General features: G+C 39.9%; 1 protein-coding gene across 2 annotated transcripts; it reads right to left on the bottom strand.

Moving 5' to 3' along the window:
- Window positions 1–15,553: 15,553 nt before the first annotated feature.
- LOC116255786 (probable polygalacturonase) lies at window positions 15,554–24,657 on the bottom strand. Of its 2 annotated transcripts, XR_004172962.2 has the most exons (4): window positions 23,922–24,657; window positions 19,128–19,459; window positions 16,533–17,082; window positions 15,554–15,719 (listed from the first exon to the last, which is right to left on the bottom strand). XR_004172962.2 is itself a non-coding variant. In XM_031631791.2 (3 exons), the coding sequence occupies exons 1-3, from the start codon at window positions 24,599–24,601 to the stop codon at window positions 16,601–16,603; spliced, it is 1,494 nt and encodes a 497-aa protein (XP_031487651.1). In that variant the 5' UTR covers window positions 24,602–24,657; the 3' UTR covers window positions 16,395–16,600. The 2 variants fall into 2 exon arrangements, 1 of the variants encoding a protein (XP_031487651.1); XM_031631791.2 differs by lacking the exon at window positions 15,554–15,719 and having other exon boundaries at window positions 16,395–17,082.
- Between the last annotated feature and the right edge of the window lie 497 nt (window positions 24,658–25,154).

Below are 25,154 nucleotides of genomic sequence, written 5' to 3'. Positions count from 1 at the left end.
TGCTTTCTAATGCACAATTGGGGTCGAGGAGACACTCGACTCGATACCCCGCCTCATTTGTCCTAAACAGTTATCAATTCTAGCATGCACATGCAAATGCGTAACATTTCCAAAACAATTACTATAAGTCTTTCAAAACAATTGATATCATATATCAATTCATGTACATGCATACACACATTCATTCACGGAACAATCAAACAATTCACATCATAAATCCTAGGATCCCATGATCCGAGGAACACACATTCACACACTTGCCCAGGCAGGGATTTGCCAGGAAAGTCGCCATACCTGTGGCGCGCTTACAACACTCTTCAAAATGCCTTGAACTTCGAATCAGGTAGCTCAAGGTCGACGGGACGTACCCGGTGTACCTGAAAACATAAACAAAAGATAAGATTCCTACTAGATACCTAAACAATTCAAACAAATACAAACAGAATCGTTGAGGCACGTGTCATCGCCTCAAGAGGGGGTCGACAGGTAGTGTCGATCAACAAGCTCTCCATTAGGCCTCCTCCTTACAACTGGACGTTGGCACAAAATATCAAAATCCACAGCCATCAATCAATCCATCGCTAACACATTCCTCAATAACGTTCTTTAATTAAGACATCAACCCCAAAGTCACATTCAAATACGTATATTTCCCCAATTAACTTCATGACACACCCGTTCACCAAAGCATGCGCTACGTGTATCCTAAGACTGTTCTAAATCTTCCCCACAACCTCACAATCTCTATCATGCTTCCCTAATGCTTCGAAAATTAATCCATCATGCTTAAATGATCATCAAATGTATGAATCTTCGCTTTCCAACATAATCTTAAGCTTTCCCCCAAAAACAAAATCACTAACATGTGTTCCAAATAATCAATTCTAAGCTGTAGCATGCTCAAACAATAATTATACATGCTTTTAAAGATGACATTCAATAATTTGAGCTTGATTAGGTCTAGCTCACCCCAAATCAAAAGTCCAAACTGCTGCAACGCCTTCGACAGCCACCTCAAGCGTCCAATCGATCCCCAACCAACAAAAAAAACGTGCCCAGCCTCCACCACCAACACCCCTAGTCGCTGCTATGAGGAAAATGAACACTTCCCCCAAGCTGAAAATCGATCAACAGCGATAAAATTAGTGAAAATGAGTGCTCAGTTGGGGAAAAAGGGAAAATCAGATAGAAAATAGGGAGAGAGAGCTCACGAAGGGACCGTGTGGGCTGGGAGAGGCGCTGACAAAAAAGGGGAGACAGAGAGAGGAGGGGTTCGGACCAAAAAAGGGGAAAACGGCGGTGGGGGTGAGAGAAGAGAGAGAGCAGGTGGGGGAGTGAGAGTGAGTGAGGAGAGGGATCGTGTGAAGAAGAGGGCACGAGAGAAAAGAGGGAGACAGTCAGAGAGAGTCATTCGGTTGAGAGGGGAGACGACAGACAGTGGGAGAGGGAGGAGGGAAAAGAAAACAAGAAGAAGAAGAGGAGAGAAGAGAGGAAGAGGCAAGGGACGACAGGGTTCACCTCAAGCGCCGCTGTCGCCGTCGCCACCATCTTCTTCCCTGAGTTCCGGTCGTGGGTAAGGAAGAGACGATACAAGGAAAACGGGGGAGAACAGAAAGCGAGGGAGGGGAGACAGTGTCGGGCTCCTCGTGCGTGGGGCTAGGGTCTGGGTCTGGACCCTGACTCGACCCGCTCTGCCCAAAACGCCGAGCGTTACATCCTACCCTCCTAAAAAAAATTTCGTCCTCGAAATTTAGATCATACCTCAATGCAAAAATAGGTGCGGATATCTCCTCCGCATGCCCTCCTCAGGTTCCCATGTGCTCTCCTTCAATCCATGGTACTGCCATTCCACCTTCACTAAAGAAATTCTCTTCGTGCGAAGCACTTGCTCTTTTAGATCCACAATTCTATAGGTTTTCCTTCCATTGTCAGATCATCTTGCACTTGAATACCTTCAAAATCAATCACATGTGTCGGTTCTGGTACGTACTTTCGAAGCATAGAAACATGAAAAACATCATGAACATGACTCAAGTCTGGTGGTAGTGCCAATCTGTAGGCCACCTCTCCAATCTTCTCTAATACCTCAAAAGGTCCTACGAACCTCGGACTCAACTTTCCCTTCACACCAAAACGAAAAACACCTTTAGTAGGAGAAATCTTCAAAAACACATGATCACCACCCTCAAAAGTCAATTCTCTACGACGAATGTTGGCATAGCTTTTCTGTCTACTCTGAGCAGTCAACAACCTTTTCCTTATCAATTGCACTTGGTCGGTGTAGTGTTTCAAAACTAAAGAATTTTTGATCTTACCATCACCCAATTCGGTCCAACTAGCTGGCGATCTGCACGGCCTTTCATACAAAGCCTCAAAAGGTGCCATTCCAATACTAGAGTGGTAACTGTTATTATAAGCAAATTCTGCCAATTTCACATGTTTGTCCCATTCTCCTTTCCACTCTAAGACACATGCACGCAACATGTCCTCTAAGGTTTGAATAGTCCTCTCAGACTGCCCATCAGTTTGGGGGTGGAACGCTGTGCTCAACTTAAGCTTGGTACCCAAAGCCTTCTGCAATTGCCCCCAAAACCTAGAAGTAAAACGTGGATCTCGATCCGAAATGATAGACCTTGGTACACCATGCAATCTCACTATCTCGCCAATATATAACTCTGCGAGACTTTCCAAAGACTGATTGATCCTTATAGGCAGAAAATGTGCGGACTTTGTCAGTCGATCAACAATCACCCATATGGCATCATGCAGTCTTCTAGTGCGTGGCAAACCAACCACAAAATCCATCGTAATGTCTTCCCATTTCCACAACGGGATATCTATTCTCTGCAACAAGCCTCCTGGTCGTTGATGCTCTGTTTTAACCCGTTGGCAAACTAAACACTTTGCTACATATTCTGCAATTTCACGCTTCATTCCAGGCCACCAAAAATTTCTCTTCATATCCTGAAACATTTTTGTACTACCAGGGTGTATAAAAAACTTAGATTTATGAGCTTCATCAAGCAACCGTCGCTTCACCCCTTCATCTCTAGGGACCCACAATCTAAGCTGAAACCGCAATGAACCATCTTCATCTTGATGCCAAAGAGAATCGGTCTTCTGGCTTTCTTCCATGTTCTTAGCAAAATTTGGATCTTCCCTTTGCTTCATCACAAGCTCTTCCATCAAGGGATGCCATATCAAGGCTGTCATCGTTGCCTTGTTCTCGTCACAAAGGTGAAGCTGCCAAGCTATCACATCTTGCAACAATGTCCAAGAACGAGTCAACATATTGCACATTGTTGCCTTGGCATGCCTGCTCAACGCATCTGCCACCACATTCGCCTTGTCAGGATGATATGATATAGTGAAATCATAATCCTTTATGTATTCGATCCATATTCTTTGTCTCAGATTTAGATCCTTTTGAGAGAATCTATACTTCAAAGACTTGTGATCTGTAAACACTTCAAATGTTGTACCATAGAGGTAGTGTCTCCACATCTTCAATGCGAGCACAACCGCTCCCAACTCCAAATCATGAGTGGGATAGTGTTGCTCATGAGCCTTCAACTGTCTTGATGCATACGCCACTATACGTCCATGTTGCATCAATACACAACCATAACCGATTCCTGATGCATCTATGCACAGTACAAAACCAGAATGACCCGATGGCAGCGTCATAATAGGGGCAGTAGTAAGTTTGTCCTTCAGAGTTTGAAAACTCTTCTCACATTCTTCATTCCAAACAAACTTTACTCCTTTTCTCAATAGCTTAGTCATTGGTGTAGCTATTTTCAAAAAGTCTTGTATGAACATGCGATAATATCCTGCCAATCCCAAAAAGCTTCTAACCTCAGTTACACTGCATGGCGTCCTCCAGTCCTGCACAGCTGACACCTTAGCTGGATCGACGGATACTCCATCCTTAGAGATTACATGACCCAGAAAGTTTACATTCTTTAGCCAAAATTCACATTTTGAATACTTGGCATATAACTTATGCTTGCACAAAAGACCCAATACACTTCTCAAGTGATCTCTATGCTCTGTCACACTCTTTGAGTACACCAAAATATCATCAACAAAAACAATAACAAATCGATCCAAGAACTATTGGAAAACCCTATTCATGAGGTTAATGAACGCTGCGGGAGCATTGGTCAACCCAAAAGGCATGACCCTGAATTCATAGTGCCCATATCTGGTTCGAAAAGCAGTCTTAGCAACATCTTTCTCCCGTATTAAGAGTTGATGATAACCTGTCCTCAGATCGATCTTGGAAAAAACCTTTGCATCCTTAAGCTGATCAAACAAGTCTTCGATTCTTGGAAGCGGATACTTATTCTTGATGGTGACTTGATTCAACATGCGATAATCTATACACAAGCGCATTGTCTCATCTTTCTTCTTAACAAACAACACTGGTGCTCCCCATGGTGACACACTAGGTCGGATGAAGCCCTTGTCTAAGAGCTCCTGCAGTTGCTTCTTCAATTCTTCTAACTCTGCTGTCCCTGGTGACAACTCTATCTTGAACTCCACTTCTCGTGTTGGAGGCAAACTTGACACTCAGGAAACACATCAAGGTACTCACTCACAACTACCACATCCTGTAAACTCACTGGTTCCATCTCATTGGTCAACACATTGACCAAGAAAGCAATACTTCCATTTTCTGTCAACCGTTTAACTTTTAAAGCAGACACCATTATCTTGTCAGTTCGACTAGCTTTGCGAGCATGGAATTCCACAGGTTGCATTTCATCAGTCAACAACTGTATCTGCTTCTTCCTGCAATCTATATTAGCATAATGCGCATATAACCAATCCATGCCCAAAATCACATCAAATTCGTTGAGACTCATGATCACCAACTGTGCAGGTAAGTGATGTTGATGGATCTCCACGTCCACATCAGATAGATACTCACTACACGATTCTTGAGCATGCATAGGGCTAACAACTTTCAAAACATACGGCATCTTCCTAGCAAACACTTCTAGTGAAGTAGCAAATTGACTAGATATAAATGAATGGTTCGCCCCAGCATCAAACAACACTCTACCAATATGAGAACCAACAAGTAAAGTACCTTCAACAAGGTCGTGTGCCTGAAGCTCCTCCACGGTAGTAGCATAGACACGTCCAGTCGTCTGTCGTGCACTAGAAGGACCGGCCTCAAACTTCTTCAACTCTCTTTCTTTCTTTAAGGGACAATCCTTGATGAAGTGCCCCATCCTTCCACAGTGTAGGCATGCCCCAATCTCTCGATAGCACAGCCTCTCAGGGTGCACACGCGAACAAGTAGGGCACCTCTGAGAAGTCGGACTGGCCACTGACCCCTGGGTGGCCTCACTACGGGTAGGCTGGTTCCGTCTGAAAGTTCGGTCATCCCGCCTCTCATAAGGCCTTGTCCTGCCCGCAAAGTGGTGGCGCTTCACCTGTGTTCGTCCACCTTGTGAATGCTGGCCTGCTTTCATCTGGTGATCCTTCTGTGTCCTCGCCCAGTCTTCTTCTATACATGTTGCCATAGTGACCGCCTCGTCCAAGTCACGAGGTCTGCTCGTCAAAACTTTACTTCACAGTCCCTCCCGCAGACCGCACACAAACTTGCCTGCTCTGGCCCCATCTGTAGTGTAGAAGTGTGTGCAATATGCCTCCAAGTGTCAATATCTTGTAATATATTCCTCCAAGCTCATATGGTTTTGCTTCAGATCAAAAAACTCTTGCATGTTCTTGTCTCTAGCATGCACTGGGTAGTAAGTGTTGAGGAAGGATTCTCTAAACTGCTTCCAAGAAATTGACGGTTGGCCTGCATACCAGATCTCAAGAGTTGATTGCCACCAGTCCATGGCATCACCTTTCAGTAGGTAAGTGCCATAGTTTACCTTGTCATCCTCTGGCATCTTCAGAAGCACAAAGATGCGTTCAACTTCCTCAATCCACTGCTTTGCCTTATCGTGAATGCACCCTCTTGAAAAGATAGATGGTTGCATCGCCATGAACTGTTGAAACGACACCGCTGATGCCTTCTCCTTAAGTGGCGCAGTGGTGTCTCCTGAAGGAGATGCATTACTCCTCTGGTTACTGATCATGGACTGCACAAGGGAGGTCAGTGTTTGCAACGTGGTCAGCAAAATAGTCTGCTGATCCACAGGTGGAGTCTACCTCAGTGGGGTTTGAGCACCCCCACTCAGTTGGGCATACTGGTGCCCTGATGTACTGTCATCGCGTGGGGTATGCGCATCAGAATGGGCCGGACTAGGCTCTCTTTGTGCCTCTGTAGATGGCCTAGCTCGCTTCTTACCCTTACGATGATACTCCATCTGAACAAACAAGAACCTTATTCTCAAATCCAGTCTAAGACTAATCTCGCAAATCAAATCACGACGTGCATTAACACGAAGTTCAAAACATAGATCATATTACATACTTATACGTGAAAATTAAAACTACAATAACAATCTCATCAAATAAATGCGTACCTGGGCAACACGACTTCACAGATAGGCTTTAACTCACATCCATAGTGGGGTTTGCCATGGCTCTGATACCAAAACTGTCACACCTTTTGACACACAACCATTTTTTTCCTAAACTCCAACATTGAGGTGTGACTACACATCAGTTCAAAAAGAAATGAGCCAAGCAATTCAAAACAATGGGGCAAGCTTTCCATTTTATATAGCCTTTCAGTTCAACTGTACATTTGACCAAAAATGCCCCAAAATCACAACATCGATGCCTAATAAAAAACAAGGCATCAGTAAAACCAAAACCCGACGCGCCGGCACTACAAAAACCAAACCCAAAACCTCCCCAATAGGACGTGAGTGGAGCCATCTGCTCAGCCTGCTGCCCCGGGTCCGTCAAAACCTGAAAAGAGAAACAACTGAAGGCTTAGCCTTCGCAGTATGGCAACAAGCCAGGAAAAGTCCAAACCCTCTTAGGTAGGGCTCAATTATACAATCAAACATCAGAACAATCTATCATTATGTCGTGTCAGGACACGACATGCAGAGGCCACTCAATGACTACAATAACATAATTTCAATCACATGCAAGGCATCCTCAAACATGTCATTTGCATTCATAAGCACAACAATCACATGCACATCAATCCTGTACATTTCCATCACATACATTTCAGTTTCAATACTATCAGTGAATTTACAGTTCCTGTGGGTGCAAACACATGCACGTGCACACCGCGGGCGTCCTTCAGCCGAGAGACAACCCCCATGGTGGTTCAGAACAGTATGGATCCATCTATCCGCTGCAGCGGTAGAGCACTCATCCATGGATGTGTGAATTTCAAGGAGAGATACTCAGCCTTCCCTAGGACACCCAGGTAGGGAAGGCGGGAGCCTACGCTCCAAGCACATCACACAACAGAACCCTGGGGCCTTGCATCGCTTGCGCTCCGAACAGGTGAGACCAATGGCGAAAGCGGGACAACTCCCAAACACATAGTCACATCCCACTGGCCTCTCATATCTTATTCTTTCATTCTTATACTTATACTTGCACAAACACACTTAACTGGCTAGCTCATGGAGTTGATTCACTTCACTAGTGAACCCACACCTCCAATTGCCTTCACACGAGTATTACACATAACAACAACAGTTTTGGCTAGCCGTCATAACAAAATGGGTACAACTACCCTCTGTGCAATCATTTGCATCATTACCCGCGGCAATGTGTATTCAATAAACATAACATTCACATTCATCATTATAACAACCACATCTTTGAAAACTTAGCCAAACCATAGAGAGTAGTCTCAATCTGTGGTGGGCTCGTAGCTGTCCTAAGCAGTTATCATTCTAGAATGCTTTCTAATGCACAATTGGGGTCGAGGAGACACTCGACTTGATACCCCGCCTCATCTGTGCTAAACAGTTATCAATTCTAGCATGCACATGTAAATGCGTAACATTTCCAAAACAATTACTATAAGTCTTTCAAAACAATTCATATCATATATCAATTCATGTACATGCATACACATATTCATTCACGAAACAATCAATCAATTCACATCATAAATCCTAGGATCCCATGATTCTAGGAACACACATTCACACACTTGCCCAGGCAGGGATTTGCCTAGAAAGTCGCCATACCTGTGGCGCACTCACAACACTCTTCAAAATGCCTTGAACTTCAAATCAGGTTGCTCAAGGTCGACGGGACGTGCCCGGTGCACATGAAAACATAAACAAAAGATAAGATTCCTACTAGATACCTAAACAATTCAAACAAATACAAACAGAATCGTTGAGGCACGTGTCATCGCCTCAAGAGGGGGTCGACAGGTAGTGTCGACCAACAAGCTCTCCATTAGGCCTCCTCCTTACAACTGGACGTTGGCACAAAATATCAAAATCCACAGCCATCAATCAATCCATCGCTAACACCTTCATCAATAACGTTCTTTAATTAAGACATCAACCCCAAAGTCACATCCAAATACGTATATTTCCCCAATTAACTTCATGACACACCCGTTCACCAAAGCATGCGCTACGTGTATCCTAAGACTGTTCTAAATCTTCCCCACAACCTTACAATCTCTACCATGCTTCCCTAATGCTTCGAAAATTAATCCATCATGCTTAAATGATCATCAAATGTATGAATCTTCGCTTTCCAACATAATCTTAAGCTTTCCCCCAAATACAAAATCACTAACATGTGTTCCAAATAATCAATTCTAAGCTCTAGCATGCTCAAACAATAATTATACATGCTTTTAAAGATAACATTCAATAATTTGAGCTTGATTAGGTCTAGCTCACCCCAAATCAAAAGTCCAAACTGCTGCAACGCCTTCGACAGCCACTTCAAGTGTCCAATCGATCCCCAACCAACAAAAAAAACGTGCCCAGCCTCCACCACCAACACCCCTAGTCGCTGCTATGAGGAAAATGAACACTTCCCCCAAGCTGAAAATCGATCAACAGCGATAAAATTAGTGAAAATGAGTGCTCAGTTGGGGAAAAAGGGAAAATCAGATAGAAAATAGGGAGAGAGAGCTCACGAAGGGACCGTGTGGGCTGGGAGAGGCGCTGACAAAAAAGGGGAGACAAAGAGAGGAGGGGTTCAGACCAAAAAAGGGGAAAACGGCGGTGGGGGTGAGAGAAGAGAGAGAGCAGGTGGGGGACTGAGAGTGAGTGAGGAGAGGGATCGTGTGAAGAAGAGGGCACGAGAGAAAAGAGGGAGACGGCTAGAGAGAGTCATTCGGTTGAGAGGGGAGACGACAGACAGTGGGAGAGGGAGGAGGGAAAAGAAAACGGGAAGAAGAAGATGAGAGAAGAGAGGAAGAGGCAGGGGACGGCAGGGTTCACCTCAAGCGCCGTCGTCGCCGCCGTCTTCTTCCCTGAGTTCCGGTCGTGGGTAAGGAAGAGACGATACAAGGAAAACGGGGGAGAAGAGAAAGCGAGGGAGGGGAGATGGTGTCGGGCTCCTCGCGCGTGGGGCTAGGGTCCGGGTCTAGAACCTGATCCGACCTGCTCTGCCCAAAACGCCGAGCGTTACAGAAAATGGGTTGGGCCAAGGGGTGCACCTAAGTCTAAGCATAGTTTCGGACAAGCTAGGGAATTTTGGGCATGGTTCATATTCCTCCTCATTTGCTCAAGAGTTTTTTAAAATTGATTAACCTCAATTTACGTTAAATCCACTAATGGACAGACAAAGTGGTGGGGAAAGCTAGATGAAATTGGACCCTTGGAGGGTTTAAGATGGAGTTTTCTTGAGGTGAGCTAAGGGAACTCAAATAGAGATTGCCGGGATAACATGCACTAAAGAATGAGAAAATTATGATCAAAATCCAATTCAAAATGAGTTTAGAATGATATTGAGGTGACACAAGTGTCTAAGAAAGTGAGTCCTAGTGATTAAAAAACGAGAATTGAACTATTTCTAGATCATTTTGACCTGATCCAAACTAGGTGTAAGTTAAATGAAGCTGGATGAACATGAATTAAACTTTGGTTGGATTGACTATAGTTGGTTGAGTTAGAAATGAAGTTTGAGGCTTCACTAAGTGAAGTAAAAGTAGCTTAATCATAACTTTTTACTGAATTTGAGCTACAAATGGATATTTGTTACTTTCAATGAGCCAAGGATAGAATGGAGAGGCTTAGATAAATTTAATTAGATGTTGAGTTGGAATAAGAATGCAAAATTGAGTCAAAATTGGATCATTTCCTACAGAATGAACTTCTTTCAGCCAATTGTGCTGGGTTGAGCTAATTTGGAGGCTAGGGAGCTAGGTTTGTCCTTTCATCTAGATAAAATAGCCAAAGGGGTGTTTGTATGACACCCTCATCTAACCCAACTTTGTAAAAAACTGGTTTATTTTTATAAAAACCAAGTTTTCTAATGAGTTCTTAAAAACTTAGTTTATTTGTTTGAGTGACACACTTAAAAGCCTAGTCTTTCATGTTTAACCTAGAGGGGCTGGGTTTTTCATTCCCTTTTACAAAACTAGGCTTTGTCAAAACTGGATTTTCTTTAAACTCAACTTTTATGGCACCCAAATGCTCCAAAGATTTGGTTTTGGAGGTAAAACTAGATTTTCCCTCCAAAAAACTAGTTTTGGGGTGTCATCCAAACACCCGTAAAACATCCTAATTGTAGTTGAGTTGTCCTAAACTGATTGGTATCTACGGTTTCCTGACTAGGAAATGAGGACAAAATGATAAAAATGGCACAGGATAATCCTACTAAATTGGCTCTCTGCTAGGTCTTAAAGTGTTATTAGATCTACACTAGACACTTTGAGGCCATTTTTTGGGCAAAAGTGTCAATGTGGGTTCAAAACATTTGGAAAATGGTTTGAAAATTAGCTCAAAATGGTTTCTAAAATAGTTTGGGATGCAACCTAAGTATGAATTTGGTGGAAATGAATGAATAGGATTGGAGTGAAAAATTTGAGGTATTTACAATGGATAGATACCTAAGGTCACCAACCATAGTGAAAGAAAGCTTAGTTTTGCCTCAAATGCACTTCCATGAGCTTCCATGATTGCTAACTCAAGTTCTTCAAACCCCTTAGTATTCCAAACAACATAGACAAATTTCATAAGTTTATGGAAGGATGCAGCTAGATTATTCCGTAGTTGGCTGACTTGCCGAGTTAGCTCAGGAATTGCCCGAGTCAGCTCGGATCTCTAGGAAACCTAGCCGCGAGTCAAGGTTGAACCAGCTCACCCTGACTCATCCATGACTTGGCCTGACTCGCCCCTGATTTGGCTCGACTCACCCCTGATTTGCCTAATTAAGGTTATTTTAAAACTCGACCAAGTTGATGGGTCGACTCAGCAACTCTCGATGAGCTGCTCATATGCTGATCTGAGTCTGAGTATGGGGTTTGCCAACTATGGATTATTCCTCTCCTTGAAAATGAGTCCATATTTCCTTCATATATTAGGTGGCATCTTCTTTTCGTTCGACCATTGAGGGTAAAAAAAGTGTTTGTGCACACCTTCCATACTATTCCTCTAATCTTACTCACTACTAGAAATGCTACTTTCACTCATGCATGAAAGCCATGCATTACAGTTAATAATGACTTTCCTAAAACTACAACGCAAAATGCATTAAGGAATATCAGATTTCTGCAATGCAAATGAAACTGTATTATAGTTGATTATATTCTGTGTCTTGGGAAGATTAAGTTACAAATGAGCTTGTTTCAAAGACATCCAAGAATGTTTGCAAATGCAGCAAGGGTTGTGTTACATAATATTGGTTGGATTTGCAATGTAGTTCTGTGTGTTATACATGGAAGCCTGTGGAAATTCTTTATTTGCCTGTCAATTCGCATATTTTTTTCCAACCTTCATTATTTGCTACGTATTGTTTCCTTATAACCATGCTCCTTATTGTCATCCTTGTTTTCCATAACAGACCACTTCTCATGTCCATTGTCACTCATAATTATTTACTCCAAATGATACATGATATGTGTAAGATCAATGGCCAATATCTCTCTACCAATTTCTTGGAGGCTCACACCCCAACCATTTCTTGAGTTGCCTCACTATGACACTGTTTTGTTAGAAGATCCATTTTTCTTCTTTCTCCCCTTCCTTCTCCTCTATATTTATGAAAATAGTAATAAAAAGGCAGATGAAAGAAGCTTCAGGGAAGTATGGTGAGGGGGTTTTGTTTTTGATTGGAAAAGAGTATAGAAAGGACAAGAGGGGAAGGGGAAATATGAGCAAGGATTAGGAGGTACTACAAACTTTTGAAAGAGATCAGACATGGAAGGTTTGACAAGGTGTTTTGCTACTTCTAGTTGGAAGCCAATTAAAATTTTCATATGCAATGCCAACAAGAAGAGGGCATATCCAATCCCATTGACTGGGAGTGACCAGATAGGGAGCTCAAGTTCCATTGACGCAAGGGTGGCCATGCCCCATGCTATTTACAGGGATGGGGGAGTTGTTCCACCTAGTGATTACAGGTGTTGTTGCCAAACAATTTTTTGTTTTCTAATTCCCCACCTAATGGAGGCTCCTCTATTTTTGCAGTCTTTGGAAAGCCTATTTATCACCATCACTTCCTCTACCATAATCCTAATGACAAGTTCTTGATTTTCCTAATGAGATTTGCATTGCTGCTATGCACTCATCTACACTATACTTTTTCAAGATTATTTCTGAGTTTAGTTTTTTGCTCTTCAAAATGGTCTTTTAAGTGCTCAGCTTGGTTAACAAAACCCCACTATGTGTTTATGCTTTTCATGAGTTCCCATTCTAAACAGGAACTATTTGATGAAGTTTAAGGAAAAAAAAAACTTCATAGAATCTGTCATGTAATATTGAACTTTTCTATGATCAACTTAGTCACTAACCTGGCTAAAAATAATTTCACTACCAAAATATGAAGTTTTGGTAAGCTCTGGATTCTTCCTATTTGCCATCATTAGAGGCTTTTTGTGTTCATTATTGAAAATTAAAAGTGGATTTGAAGGATTTTGTGATTTTTCATATTTCTATGTTACAAAGAAACAAGATTTTTTTTGTATACTATGTTAAAAAGTGTTTATGTCTTGTTAATTTTCCAAATACAAATATATATATATATATATATAATTTTTTTTCTTTGGTATGGGCCTTTATTTTGATGAGTAAATGTTGGTAACTGTATTCCTTGCTATGGTTTTAATGTAGACAAAAGAACGTGATATTAGTTATAGACAAAAGAAGGTGATGTTAGTTATAGACTATATCACATCTATGGTCAGTGCACTTTTGATGACACTTAGCTCGAGGATCATGTCATCAATCTCTCTTCTCTCTCTCTCTCTCTCTCTACTCCCCCCTCCCCGGTTTGAGAAGGTCATTCTACTTCTTGTTTTTCATCTTTAGTTTCCTCATTTGTGGATTTGATTTTCATTTTATTATTTTCTACTAGAAATTTCTAATAGCATGTTCTTTAACTATACATATGAAGCTTTTATTAGGATTTATTTTTCACTTGTTTCCACTTTGCTCTCTACTATGTGAAAAAAGTTTTGGTTTCTGGTGCATGGAAGATCATGTATCACAGTTGAATTCACTGTACCAAATGTAATTTGATGATCCATATAGCATGCTTTGTAGGCTTTCCCTTAAATTTCCTGCATGGTAAAGAGTGACCAATTGAGCCACATGGTGAGCACATAGCAAAGAGCAAGCAGATGAAGTGCAAACTCTTTTTCATGTTTCATTCTAAAACCCATCATCCCCAGATGCTCATGCTTAAAAATCTTGCTAGCCAGTGCGGGTTATAGAGAAATCATTTGCAATAACATTCTCTCTCACTCTCTCTCCAATGTCATTTGCTCCCCTTTCTGCTCTCCCTTCCTTTCAGCTGGTGATGATACTCTCCATTTTTTGCTTGATGATCAATGATTGATACGTCTGGTCGACGATTGATATGCCTAGCTTTGCATAAAGCAATTGATCAATTTGCGTCTCTTGTTTTTTTGATTCACTTTGGTTGTTCAGAACCTTAAAATAATCTTGCTCAATGTAAGAAATAGGTTTAGGTGGGCATGCACTAGGCTCAAGCCTATTGGGCTGTAACTAATCCGACTCAATGAGACTAGGATAGCAAACTGGGTTAAGTGGACCTAGACATATTTAGTTTAATAAGGCTGGTCAGTCTAGGAATGGGCTACAAGTTAGATAGCCTAAGCTAGACTGGCTCAAGCACAGCCTGTTGTGGTTACACTAGGCTCAACAATATGCCCAACATACCAACACTGGCCTCCACATGGGTTCAATATAGTCAAATGCAGGTTAATGAGGCATAGGACATAGAAGAATGTGAAATTATGCACGTAAATTTAAGTTTTGGACTGCCCTTGAATGGACTCAATGGAATGAGCATTTTGTACTTGATGCCAAAAAACCTAAAATTGTTCAAACCTAGCTTAGGAAACCAAGTCATGACATGGGCCGTGAGCTAGCTTGAACCTGGTTCAAGTCCTATGCTCAAATTCTTATTGGTTTATCTAAAGAATTATTATTATTGTTTTAAATTTTGAAGTGAAAATGAAAAGAGAAATGAAAAAATGAGGGGTAAACTAAGAAAAAGGGTAGTTCATGTGGTTCTAGATAGAGTTCTGACAAGCTGAGTTGAGGGGATCCAAATCAGTGTCTTCTAAACCATGACCAATCAAGAAATCATAGAATTTTGATGAAAATCTTGGAAAAAAAACTATGGACATATTTGAGAGGGAAGTGATGAAAGTCAGTGAAGCAAATTGAGTTCATGAAGTTTTAGGATTGAAGTTGAGCTTCATCAGGGAAATATGAACCAAAACTGAGATGAGGAGATATCCATCTGAATGTCATGAATCTATTCCCCGCTTATCAAGAGTTGAGTTCACTTGATTGAATCATAATTGAACTCATATATAGAAATGAAGTGAAATTCACAAGTAAAGTACTTTTCCAAATGACTATAGAAATTGAAATGTGTCAATTCCATGACAATTTGGCTGGTACTGAGCTAGAGTTAAGTGGTTTTGAACATGGTAAACCACTTAGTGGTTCTTGATGGTTAACACGGTCAAGCCATTGATCTAAAAGAGTTTACTCCTGACTAAGTGGCTCTAACTCCCAATTCCATTAAAGAGCATCCAATTGTTGTCCTTTGCTAGGGAATGACAAGAGTGCATTCCATTTAGGAAATTCTGACACAAAAATCTTACATGGAACAACTATTCTTTCTACAAAAGATAGTCTCCATTGCCAATTCTTGCTAATAGGTGATGGACTTAGGGGTGACAATCACAACTATTGCAAACTGTTATGTTAATAGAACACAACATAATTCATAAAAAAAAAACTATGCACAAAACTCTTTTTTCTATTTTTTTTCCAAATACAAGTTGTTAATAGGAATGAAACTGAAAAACTAGAAACAACTGTTTTCCTCACCAACTCTTCTTTTTTTAAAATGCAACTTCTTAATAGAATGAAAATAAAAAACTAGAACAAATTGTTTTTCATTTCAAATTAGTATAAGTTCACCCAGAAATTAAAGAATATGAAAACCTACTGAAAACTAAGAAAGAAATCGATATTCTAAACTTGTAACCACCGTGGAGGAATAGGAAGCTTGTGCTACTGCAGCCCATATTGGACAGATCAATTGCTCTTTCTGCAGTATATTATTCATTTCACCTGTCCAATCATCAAGTTGCACTGCAAAAATATACATTTTTCTTACAAATGAATAATATTATAAAAAAAACAATTAAAAGCGTTTGCAACAGAGTAAAGCAAAAAGATGAAATGAAAAAAATGGCAAAAAAGCATGTCGAGTGCTTGAACTCACAATTTTCTATACATTCCTAACATGATATGACAGACAAAATTTTTACAGAACCCTTATCCAGCAGGTGGAACAGAACAAGAAGCCACGTCCTATTACAAGCTTGTTAAGCGATTGCATTTGCGGTCTATCTTATCTAGAGTTTATAATGTAGCATCGAGGTGAAAGTTTCGTTTCAGACATTTTCTGTGCTGAATTTTGATTTGTACACAGATAACAACAAGCTAGAACACTTTCAGAGCAAGGTATCCCTAGAGTGTTCTGGATAACATGCATCAACTTGTAGTGCAATATTACAAGAATGATATTACCATAAATTTGGATACGCAAGTAGTGAAAATGCTATACACTAATATAAAATGTTGTGGTTTTTTCAACATATAACCTGATGCAACTAATGCTTACAGAATTTTGGAAGAAACTACATGAAATTGGTTACAACAAAAAGATCACAATGGTTAAGCTCACTTCAAGACATGGCAATGCTCGCATGTCCTGGAGTTACGCAATATAGTATTTCTGTTGTGCAACATTTACAACAATGGTATTACAATACATTTGGATAAAACAAATTAAACTATTGTCAAAGCTGTATAATAATTAATATTTTGGGTTTTCAACAGATAATCTCATGCAACATAAAACCCTAAATAATTTGCAAGAAACCACATGAAATTACTCACAGCAAGACAACCTGAACAAATTTCCAATGATAAATTTATGCCAGTTTCAGCATTGAAATAATTTCCATTCATAAAACTGTTGACTGGAAATCTGTCAAGTGTATATTATTCACGGTCGAAGGAGTGAAATCAAGAGGGGTGTTCCACCCTGGTGTGCTTTCCTGGGCCCAATCCATCTTTAAATTTTCCGTGACCAAACCTGAGATGTGTTCCATGATGATCCCGGCTATTCCATGTTTGACCAGCCCTTGACATCCAGGTCTATAATCAACAATTCCACCATCAAAATTTGTCCACCTTCTAAATGTTAAGTTCACATTTATGAACTCAATGTCACTTAACAGCCCTTTTGCAGATCCGGATAAAAAGGCTCCATTCTCTGAAACTGCTGAGACATTGATAAACTTAATATTGGAGATTGAACCAGCTTTTGAATGTTGATGCCGAGGACAAGAAGTAATATAAATAGGTTCTGCTCTTCCCCACCATGAACGGTGATAATATCGAGTCTCAATTTTTATGTTTGAGAAAACTATATCACTGGCATTTCCTGTTTAAGAAAACACTGTAAGTTAGAAAAAGCATGTGGAGATGAAAGCCAAAGAAAAAGAAGAAAACTTGGGCACGAATGAGGTTCAGGATGACTATTGGCTCAGCCAGAATTAACAAAACGGCAGTGGTTTCTATATCATTTTGTGAAGTTAACAGTACACGTAATCACATAATGAGATTGGAGAAGGGGTTTGCAAAACCATCCTCTCAGGAATGACGTTCAACATGTGGCACTGACATGTAACATGTGGATATAGCTTTAGTCCTATTTCAAAGATTTTCAGAAATATTAAAGGGATTATATATTCATTGAAAATATTTGCCAGTTGTTCGAGGTTGTAGAATTTTTGGTGAGGGCAAAGCAAGGTACAAGGCAGGTTGGGAGCAGGCACAAATCATTTTTTGGGCAGGTCATTGCAGTTGGCATAAAAATCAAATTTAAACACTGCCACAAATGCAAAAACATGCACCTTATGGAGAATGTACTTGAGAATAGTATTACCAAAGATTTTTACAAAGCTTCAGGGGTTGATATACTTCTTTGTCATACAACCAGTACTCTTAGTATAGCCATTTTGAGTGTGTGTTGGAACAAACGATGGAGGAAGTTGGGATGTACCAAGCCAAGTGCTTGGGTTGGTTTTGGGCAGAGTCAATATAATCTGCCTACTTCATGTATACAGCAGAAATGATGGAGGTATTCTACAAACAGAGGATGCTAGAGAAAATGCAATCTGTTGCTCTTGAGAAGTAGGAAGAGATTTGGAATTGCTGATGACAGACACGGTGACAAAAAAAATTTGAGACAGCAAACGATGCTAGAAGACTTCTTTGCTGGTCATAATTCATGCTAGAATAGGTGAAACCATCCAATAGAAAACATATTAGGAACATAGTATGTACATTCATTATGCACATGAGATGATGGTTCAGTTCAATTTAACATTCTCAAACAGAGCCAAAAGACATGCAGGAAAAAGCAGACACATTAACTTCCATTCAGAATCAGAAATAGATGAACTTGCTGAGCAAAATGGTCAAGCAACAAGCAAACTCAACAGCTCCAACCAACAAGCAAACTCAACAGCTTCAAATGCATCAACTACAGTGGATACACATCAGCACATCTAACATGGAGACAGATTACACAGCACATGGCTGCTTGAAACTTGAAGCGCTGCATTGGACATAAGGCCAGTTACTGATTATTCTATTGTAAAGGTTACAGGGAAGTACTGAAGAATGGCAATTATTTCTTATTATCAAAATAAATATCTTAAGAAGATTGAAGGGGTTCAGCTATTGGAAGCTTCTTCCAAGACAAAGTTCTCCTGACAAGAGGAGACCGAGAGTCAGAAATGAACAAAGGATTCTAGACATGCAACCTAGCTTCAAATTGCAGAAAAGAGCTGTTTTAAAGAAAACTGAAAAGATTCTTGAGATTTTACATGACATCACCATCATAGTGTGATCCTTACTATTAGAGAACACACTCAGTTTTCTTCAAAATGTTTGTTTTACCAGAGCTACATATATCATATAAGGACCTGAATCACAGGATTTATCTTTCGAAACAACTGAGTTACATATTTTACAAGATTTTGACACATTATTGCCATTTGATACTCTATAGGTGACCTCTGCCAGGTATTGTTAGTAAGTTTTTCAGACATGCAATTGACATAGTCCACATTATCTTTTTATTAAGTGAGCAATCTCAAGTTCAAATCGTTTTGAGGATATCCCCTAGCTACATAGAAGTAGTAGCAACTGTAAATATCTGTGTAATAACCTTGAGAAGGTGAATGCCTGGCTGACAATGAAAAGATTAGTTGTGTTGAGGACTAAAGCACAATATACAGCAGTAAATCATTTAGACACATGTATATTTGAGATATAATTATGTCCATTATAGCAGGTTTACCAACCATCCATCACAGTTCTCATTTTTTACTCTGATTAAAGATTCAAACATAGTTCAAAGATAGTTTATCAAACACTGATGCTAGCATAATCAGAGGAAAAAAGAGAATTTTCTGATACCTCCATCACGTATCTGAAATGCAAGCCCCCTATGAGATTCAACAATAGTAATATTGTCAAATAAAAAGTTCTTAAAATTAAACCAGCTAGCACTGCCCAGCTTTATTGCAGAAGATTTGGTCCGTATCCAGCACTGAGTTGCTGTCAAATTATATACTGGTCCCGAAGATGATTTTGGACAGATTGCATCATCTCCTGTATCAATACTGCATCTAGTGATGATTGTATTATTTGAATCTTCTATGTCTATACCATCATTGTTAGGAGTATTGAAGTCGCCATCTATGGCTACATCATGAATCAATGTGTTATTGGACCTAACGATGTGCAAACTGCAAAACATTTGATGAAACATGTAAGTAAGTTGGAACAAAGGATAGAGGAAACATCCAAAATAAGCAGCAAAGAAGCATAAGGTGTCTCGCCCCATCCAATCTTAAATACGGTCATTTAGAAACCAGAAAGTATTTCTAGCACTATTATGTCTGAACAGCATTACTAAGATATGCCCATAAAACTGATCTGAACCACTTCAAACCTGAACCACGCTTTTGCATCAGAAGGTATGATTGTCAGTGGTTGCTACAGAAGCATCTTCCTGGAAAAAGGGGTGACACTGCAGCTCGTGGCAAAAACATGTCCTGCTGCAATTTGCAAATAAACTGGCTAGAGCACCAAGGAGAACATGAAGGGGAATGAAGCAACTGTGTGATTTTGGTCTTTCTTTTCCCCCTGAAAAGAAAGGGGAATGAAGCGCTCAACATAGACTATTTTCACTGGTTATATTATTCACCTGGCTGGTTTATTTTCCCGACAGATAGTGTTCATCTTGCTAAGTAATTCCTTAAAACTAGTTCTAAGACTAGTTCTTTTCTAAGTCTTTACATGGATCTTAGCTCTCAAGTCTCAATCAGTCATCTCTCCCAGGGGCAACTTGTTTCTTAAAAGCTTATGAATACCAACTTCCTTATCTGGAAGCATTAAATTCTCCCATTCATTAAGAGTCAAGGTTTCTCTGGACACCTGGATAGATCTATACTGGTCCCTCCAGAATAAATCATGTAGGAAACTAGGGATGGGAATGAAGTTGTTGCTTAAGAGTCAGTTCCAAATCCTAAGTTTGAGGCTTGGTTGAAAAGTGATCAGGTCATTGTTGCTTTATCTTTGAAACAAAAACAATATATAAATTTTCATTTAAACATAAAAAAGTTTTATAAGGATTTCGTTACTTGTATAGTTTAGAAAATGTCAAAGTAACATCAAGTAAATTCATAATTAACTTATATTTACTCATGTAATAATAATAAACCATAAAATCAAACTAGTGCAAACATTAAAATAATTCAGTGTCACCAAGATATCAACGAAAACAATGATTCAACAAAATAAACCCCAAATTCAGGATATTCAATATTCTAAACTACCATATAGCTAACAAATCAACATGTATGTATAGGTTATTTAAAACTAAAATTCCAAAAGTAAAGAGCCCAATTCTCTAAGCAGATTATAATACCTGAACCTGACCCTAATCAGCTTTATCTTTGCATTTGCAATATGTAAATCTAAGACGTGAAGAATAATTCTAATTTATTATGTTGCAATAGATTAGAAGATTCACACCAGAAGCTAAGCAGTTAGTACTTAGCAACCAATCATCATGTTGATTACAAAAACTCAATATGCAAAGAAATATCCTATCACCAAAATGTGGGCAAGTCAAATGAGTTCTGCACAAGCCTTTCTGAGTTTCCGATAAAACCAAGTCTGGTTACTGGGTCGACCTACTAAGGGGCCAAATGAACTGCATTAGCGAGTGAATGAGTCAATCCGGCAGGTCATCATACATTGTCTCATACCATGTAGAAGAGCTCTATCAAAATTAAAGATTCCTACACAGAGCTTGATAGAGTATTAAGAAGCTTGTACACACAAGTGGTGAACCACATACAGAAGGAAAAGATATGCTCTTGCAATGAAACAGCCACAAGTGATTGAAGGAACTAAAAAAATAAATAAGAATTTTATTAACAAACGATACTGGCATTCTAGGCCTTCAATCTGTTCACAGCAGTTAAAGATGTAAGGTATGACTGAAATTTTTACTTTTTCACTTTTTTAGCTATTCTGAATTCAACCATAATCTGATTCTCAAATGGATTTACATTATCAAGACCTGCCTACTGCATAGTTTACATCCCCAATAACAGTTAAGTACATTTCGGGAAGAAAAAGCCTAATCTTACTTTAGATCTATGTTGTCAAGGCCTCGCCTAAGCTATGGCTAGGCGTGGACTAAGCATGAGTCCACACCCGTCACCTAAGTCCACCATTTAGGCGACGGGATATGTGCTGGTTCCTAGGCTGGCACCCAGGCTCGCCTAGGCTGGCTTAGGCGCCAGCACACCTAGTCCATGTATTGTTAATCTGTTATAATACCTGTTATAATACCTGCTGTTATGGCTGTCGTAATACAATTTGTTATTCCTGTTATATCTATTGTAATACATGTTATATGTATTTACTGTTAGATACAGTCTGTTATACCTGTTATATATCATTTCATCAACCTATTATATGTACATATTGTTAGGCTGTTATATAATATGTAGAATCGTAATAGCTGTTATATTGTACATTAGTACGGTTGTGTACTTATATGTGTTGTTACTATTATGTACTTGTATGTATACTATTATGTACTGTTAGACTTTTTTATTATATTACGCCTTCTTTAAGGACAGTTTGCTACACCTGTGATATTATGTAACTTAAAATATAAATATATTATGTAAATAGTCTACCTGTTTTATATATGTTTCTGTTTGTGATTTCTGATTTCAAATTGTAGTTTGAATTGTTAATTTGTTATGTTTCTCTTTATGTTATATGACTGTCTCTGAAGTGATTTCTGATGTATACTAGTAGTATATATGACTGTTTCTGATTTCTAATTTTCTAGTAATATGTATACTGTAATATGTTATAGCTGTTGGTAGTAATATGTACAGCTGTTTCTACAAATATTATTTAACCTTTAGTAGATTGTTATATGTATTCTGTTTATGATTCATCTTATCTATTCTATTTTACTAGATAATATAGTTTGTATTACTGTTTAGACTGTTATAGGTATTCTATTTATGATTAATTCTATTGCATACTGTAATATGTAACATGTATTATATTGTTATACACCGCTTTACTAATACGTATACTGTCATATACTGTAATATGTAATAGGTATCATTTCAAATATTAGTAATAGTTAATCAAAATAACTTGACATATTAACATAACTGGATAAAAAAAAATTGGTAGTCTTTTTTGCCTGGGCCCGGCTAAGCGCGCCTAGGCGCTGCCTGGGTGTCCTGACAACATAGCTTTAGATCCTGAAGAGTTCCAGAGTCTAATAGAAAGGCGTTGTTTATAGGCTATTTTCTTTGTGGTCCTTTTATGTGACCATTTTTGTAATGAATATCGCTGTCCTCTGGTAGTCTGGTTCACTCAAAATTCATGCCGTTTATCAAATAGAGATCTCTACCTTGTGTAAACAACAGAGGTATTATAAAAGTTGCCTGAAGTGAAAGAAAACATCAATACTCTGAAGCACTATGAAGCCAGAGATACTATTCTGGTGAACCTGAAGCAATCATAAATTCATTCACTTCTTTTCTTCCAAAGATTAAGCAGAAAAAAGGTATATTTTTAAATTACAAAAGAGCATCTGGACTCTTGTAATACAGTTTGAGCACTAACACATGTCGCGAACCAACTGATGATGATTACTCAGACCAACTTGCTGCGTACAGCTGCTAATTTGAACATATAATTAGCATATATACATATTAAGCATAAAAATAATCAGCCAGTGGAAAGAACATTAGTCTGTAGAGAATAACTTAGATCAGGTTATGAAAGTGTTCATGCAGCTTGCATTAGGAACCACATAGATGATCCTGACAGTTTCCTCAGTGTGTTACTAACAAGAAAAATAAATGGCTGTGGTGGAATTCCACATTGTTAAGTAAAAGCTGCAGCCGGCCTAATATGTTACTCTGATAGGTAGGCGAGAGACGAGGACTTTAAACCTTTGGTTCTTGATGTGGCACGGAATTGTTGAAATGGCAAGAGATTTGTACCAAAATCCAAGGTCCATTAGATTAAGTTAAGGACGCAGGTTAGATGTGAGTCCACATCTTTGGCTATTTTACACTGCCCATGGGACTCATCGAAGTTCAGAGGGGGAAGGTGAATCTCTGATCTTAAATTCATGGATTTCAAAATTTAAGATATGTCCATTAGCCTTCTTTTACTCGATCCAGAATTACCATCGGCTAGAGACTTCACGTTTTTGGCATTACGTTGATGGAGCTCCGATTCAGATCTAAATTTGGATCCTGATATCATCCTTTATCCGATCCATAACTGAGCTAAACTATATTCTAGAACTTTAGAGGAAGGAAATTTAATAGGTGTAGCATTATCCTCTATGACTTGGCAAGGCGCAAAGTCAAATTGCTCTTCATTATTGTCACCGCTCGCTCGCAAGATTCGATTTTGCAGTAGCCTTCCGAACAGGAAAGGCTCAAAAGGTTTCAATTTTTTGTCCGAATCCAAAACGCCAAGATTAAAAAGTGGAGTAAGGTGGTTGTCAGGCAAATTCAACAAAAGGTAACTACTGGCCGTAGAAAGAATGGTAGGCCTTACTCTCTCTACATCAACGGTTAATCACGGAAACATTTTCCGAAAGCAATTGTGTGTGTGAGGGAGAGAGAAACGTCTCAGTATTACCACCAATAGGCGGGCTGAGTCAATCGGACGTCCCAGACGCGGATGTTCCGGCAATCGACGAACCCGACGAGCCTGGGCCGGCACTCGTCCCCCCAGCAGCTGCCCGTCGCGTTCCAGCTCACCATCACGTTCTTCCGTTCGTCGTACCTCTCCACGAACTTCTCCCCCTGACCGTCGATCACCCCCCCGCCGGTGATCCCGACGTCCGTGGCTCTCTCCGCTAGCACGACGTACCACCGCCGCTGATCCCTCGGGTACTTAAGCTGCGAAGGGCTGCCGAGCAACCTGGCGCCCTTCTCCACCACCAGAAAGACGCCCGATCGGAGGAAGATCGTACCCGTGAGGTACCTCCCCGGAGACGGAAGGACGACACGGCCGCCCCCGGCAGCTGTGCAGGCGTCAACGGCGGCCTGGATGGCCTTTGTGTCGTACCGCCGGCCATCTCCGGCGGCCCCGTAGTCGACGACGTTGAAGGGCCGACCGTGGAGCTTCCACCGGTCGGGGACAGTGGGCGCCTGCGAAGGCGGCGCTTCGTGCTGAGGATCTGCAGCGGATAGCCACACGATGAGGAGGAAGATAAGGAAAAATGGACGGCGATGCATCGCTTGCAGAGAGAAGAAGAACATCACGAGCCTCTTAACGAGGTCGAAAGAAATAAAAGCAGCGATTCCATAATCCATGGTGAGCAAAGCAAAGCCATCTATAAACTATATTATAAATTATAGCGTAGCTGGTGGGATTCGCAGGCCAGTCTATTCTTTTAACCTGCAAATGGTAAATGAGTGGCATAGAAGCAAATAGTAAATTGGTGATGTTAGTCATTGTGACATTACTCACAATAAGCTCACTCCTTTTGGTTTTGGGTAGTTCAAATCCCCATGTCGTGTTTATATCTTACCTTGCAACACCAACTATGTCAAAGAGAAAAGCCTTTTTTCTATTGACATTCTTTATGGGGTTATTTATACATATAATCACCCCAAAATTTTTAAAATCCATATTTAGTGTTTTTCAAACATTTTATAGCAAATTTATAATAAATTTCAAATAATTTAGCTTCAAATATTTCAATTTCCTATCATTTCAACCCATTTCCCTCCAATTCGATCTTCGGTTTTGATTTGAGACTCTTTTTGTACATGATTTTAGACTTTGGACCCGAGCTCTCAACATCCATTATACATAAAATCCAATTGTAACCGACATTTTGACAAATTACATGATCCAGATCAA

Source organism: Nymphaea colorata, chromosome 6 (assembly GCF_008831285.2).
Source record: "Nymphaea colorata isolate Beijing-Zhang1983 chromosome 6, ASM883128v2, whole genome shotgun sequence".
Lineage (NCBI taxonomy): Eukaryota > Viridiplantae > Streptophyta > Magnoliopsida > Nymphaeales > Nymphaeaceae > Nymphaea > Nymphaea colorata.
Note: the sequence above shows the minus strand (reverse complement) of the source record. Positions and strands in the feature narration are given on the sequence as shown.

Excerpts from the sequence above, each read along its gene's own strand:
- LOC116255786 (XM_031631791.2), bottom strand. The coding sequence starts at position 24,601 with ATGGATTATGGAATCGCTGCTTTTATTTCTTTCGACCTCGTTAAGAGG. Across the intron at positions 19,460-23,921 it reads ACTCAGCCCGCCTATTGGTG|TTTGCACATCGTTAGGTCCA; the intron begins GTAATACTGAGA and ends AATGTTTTGCAG. Across the intron at positions 17,083-19,127 it reads ATTTCAGATACGTGATGGAG|GAAATGCCAGTGATATAGTT; the intron begins GTATCAGAAAAT and ends TTTCTTAAACAG.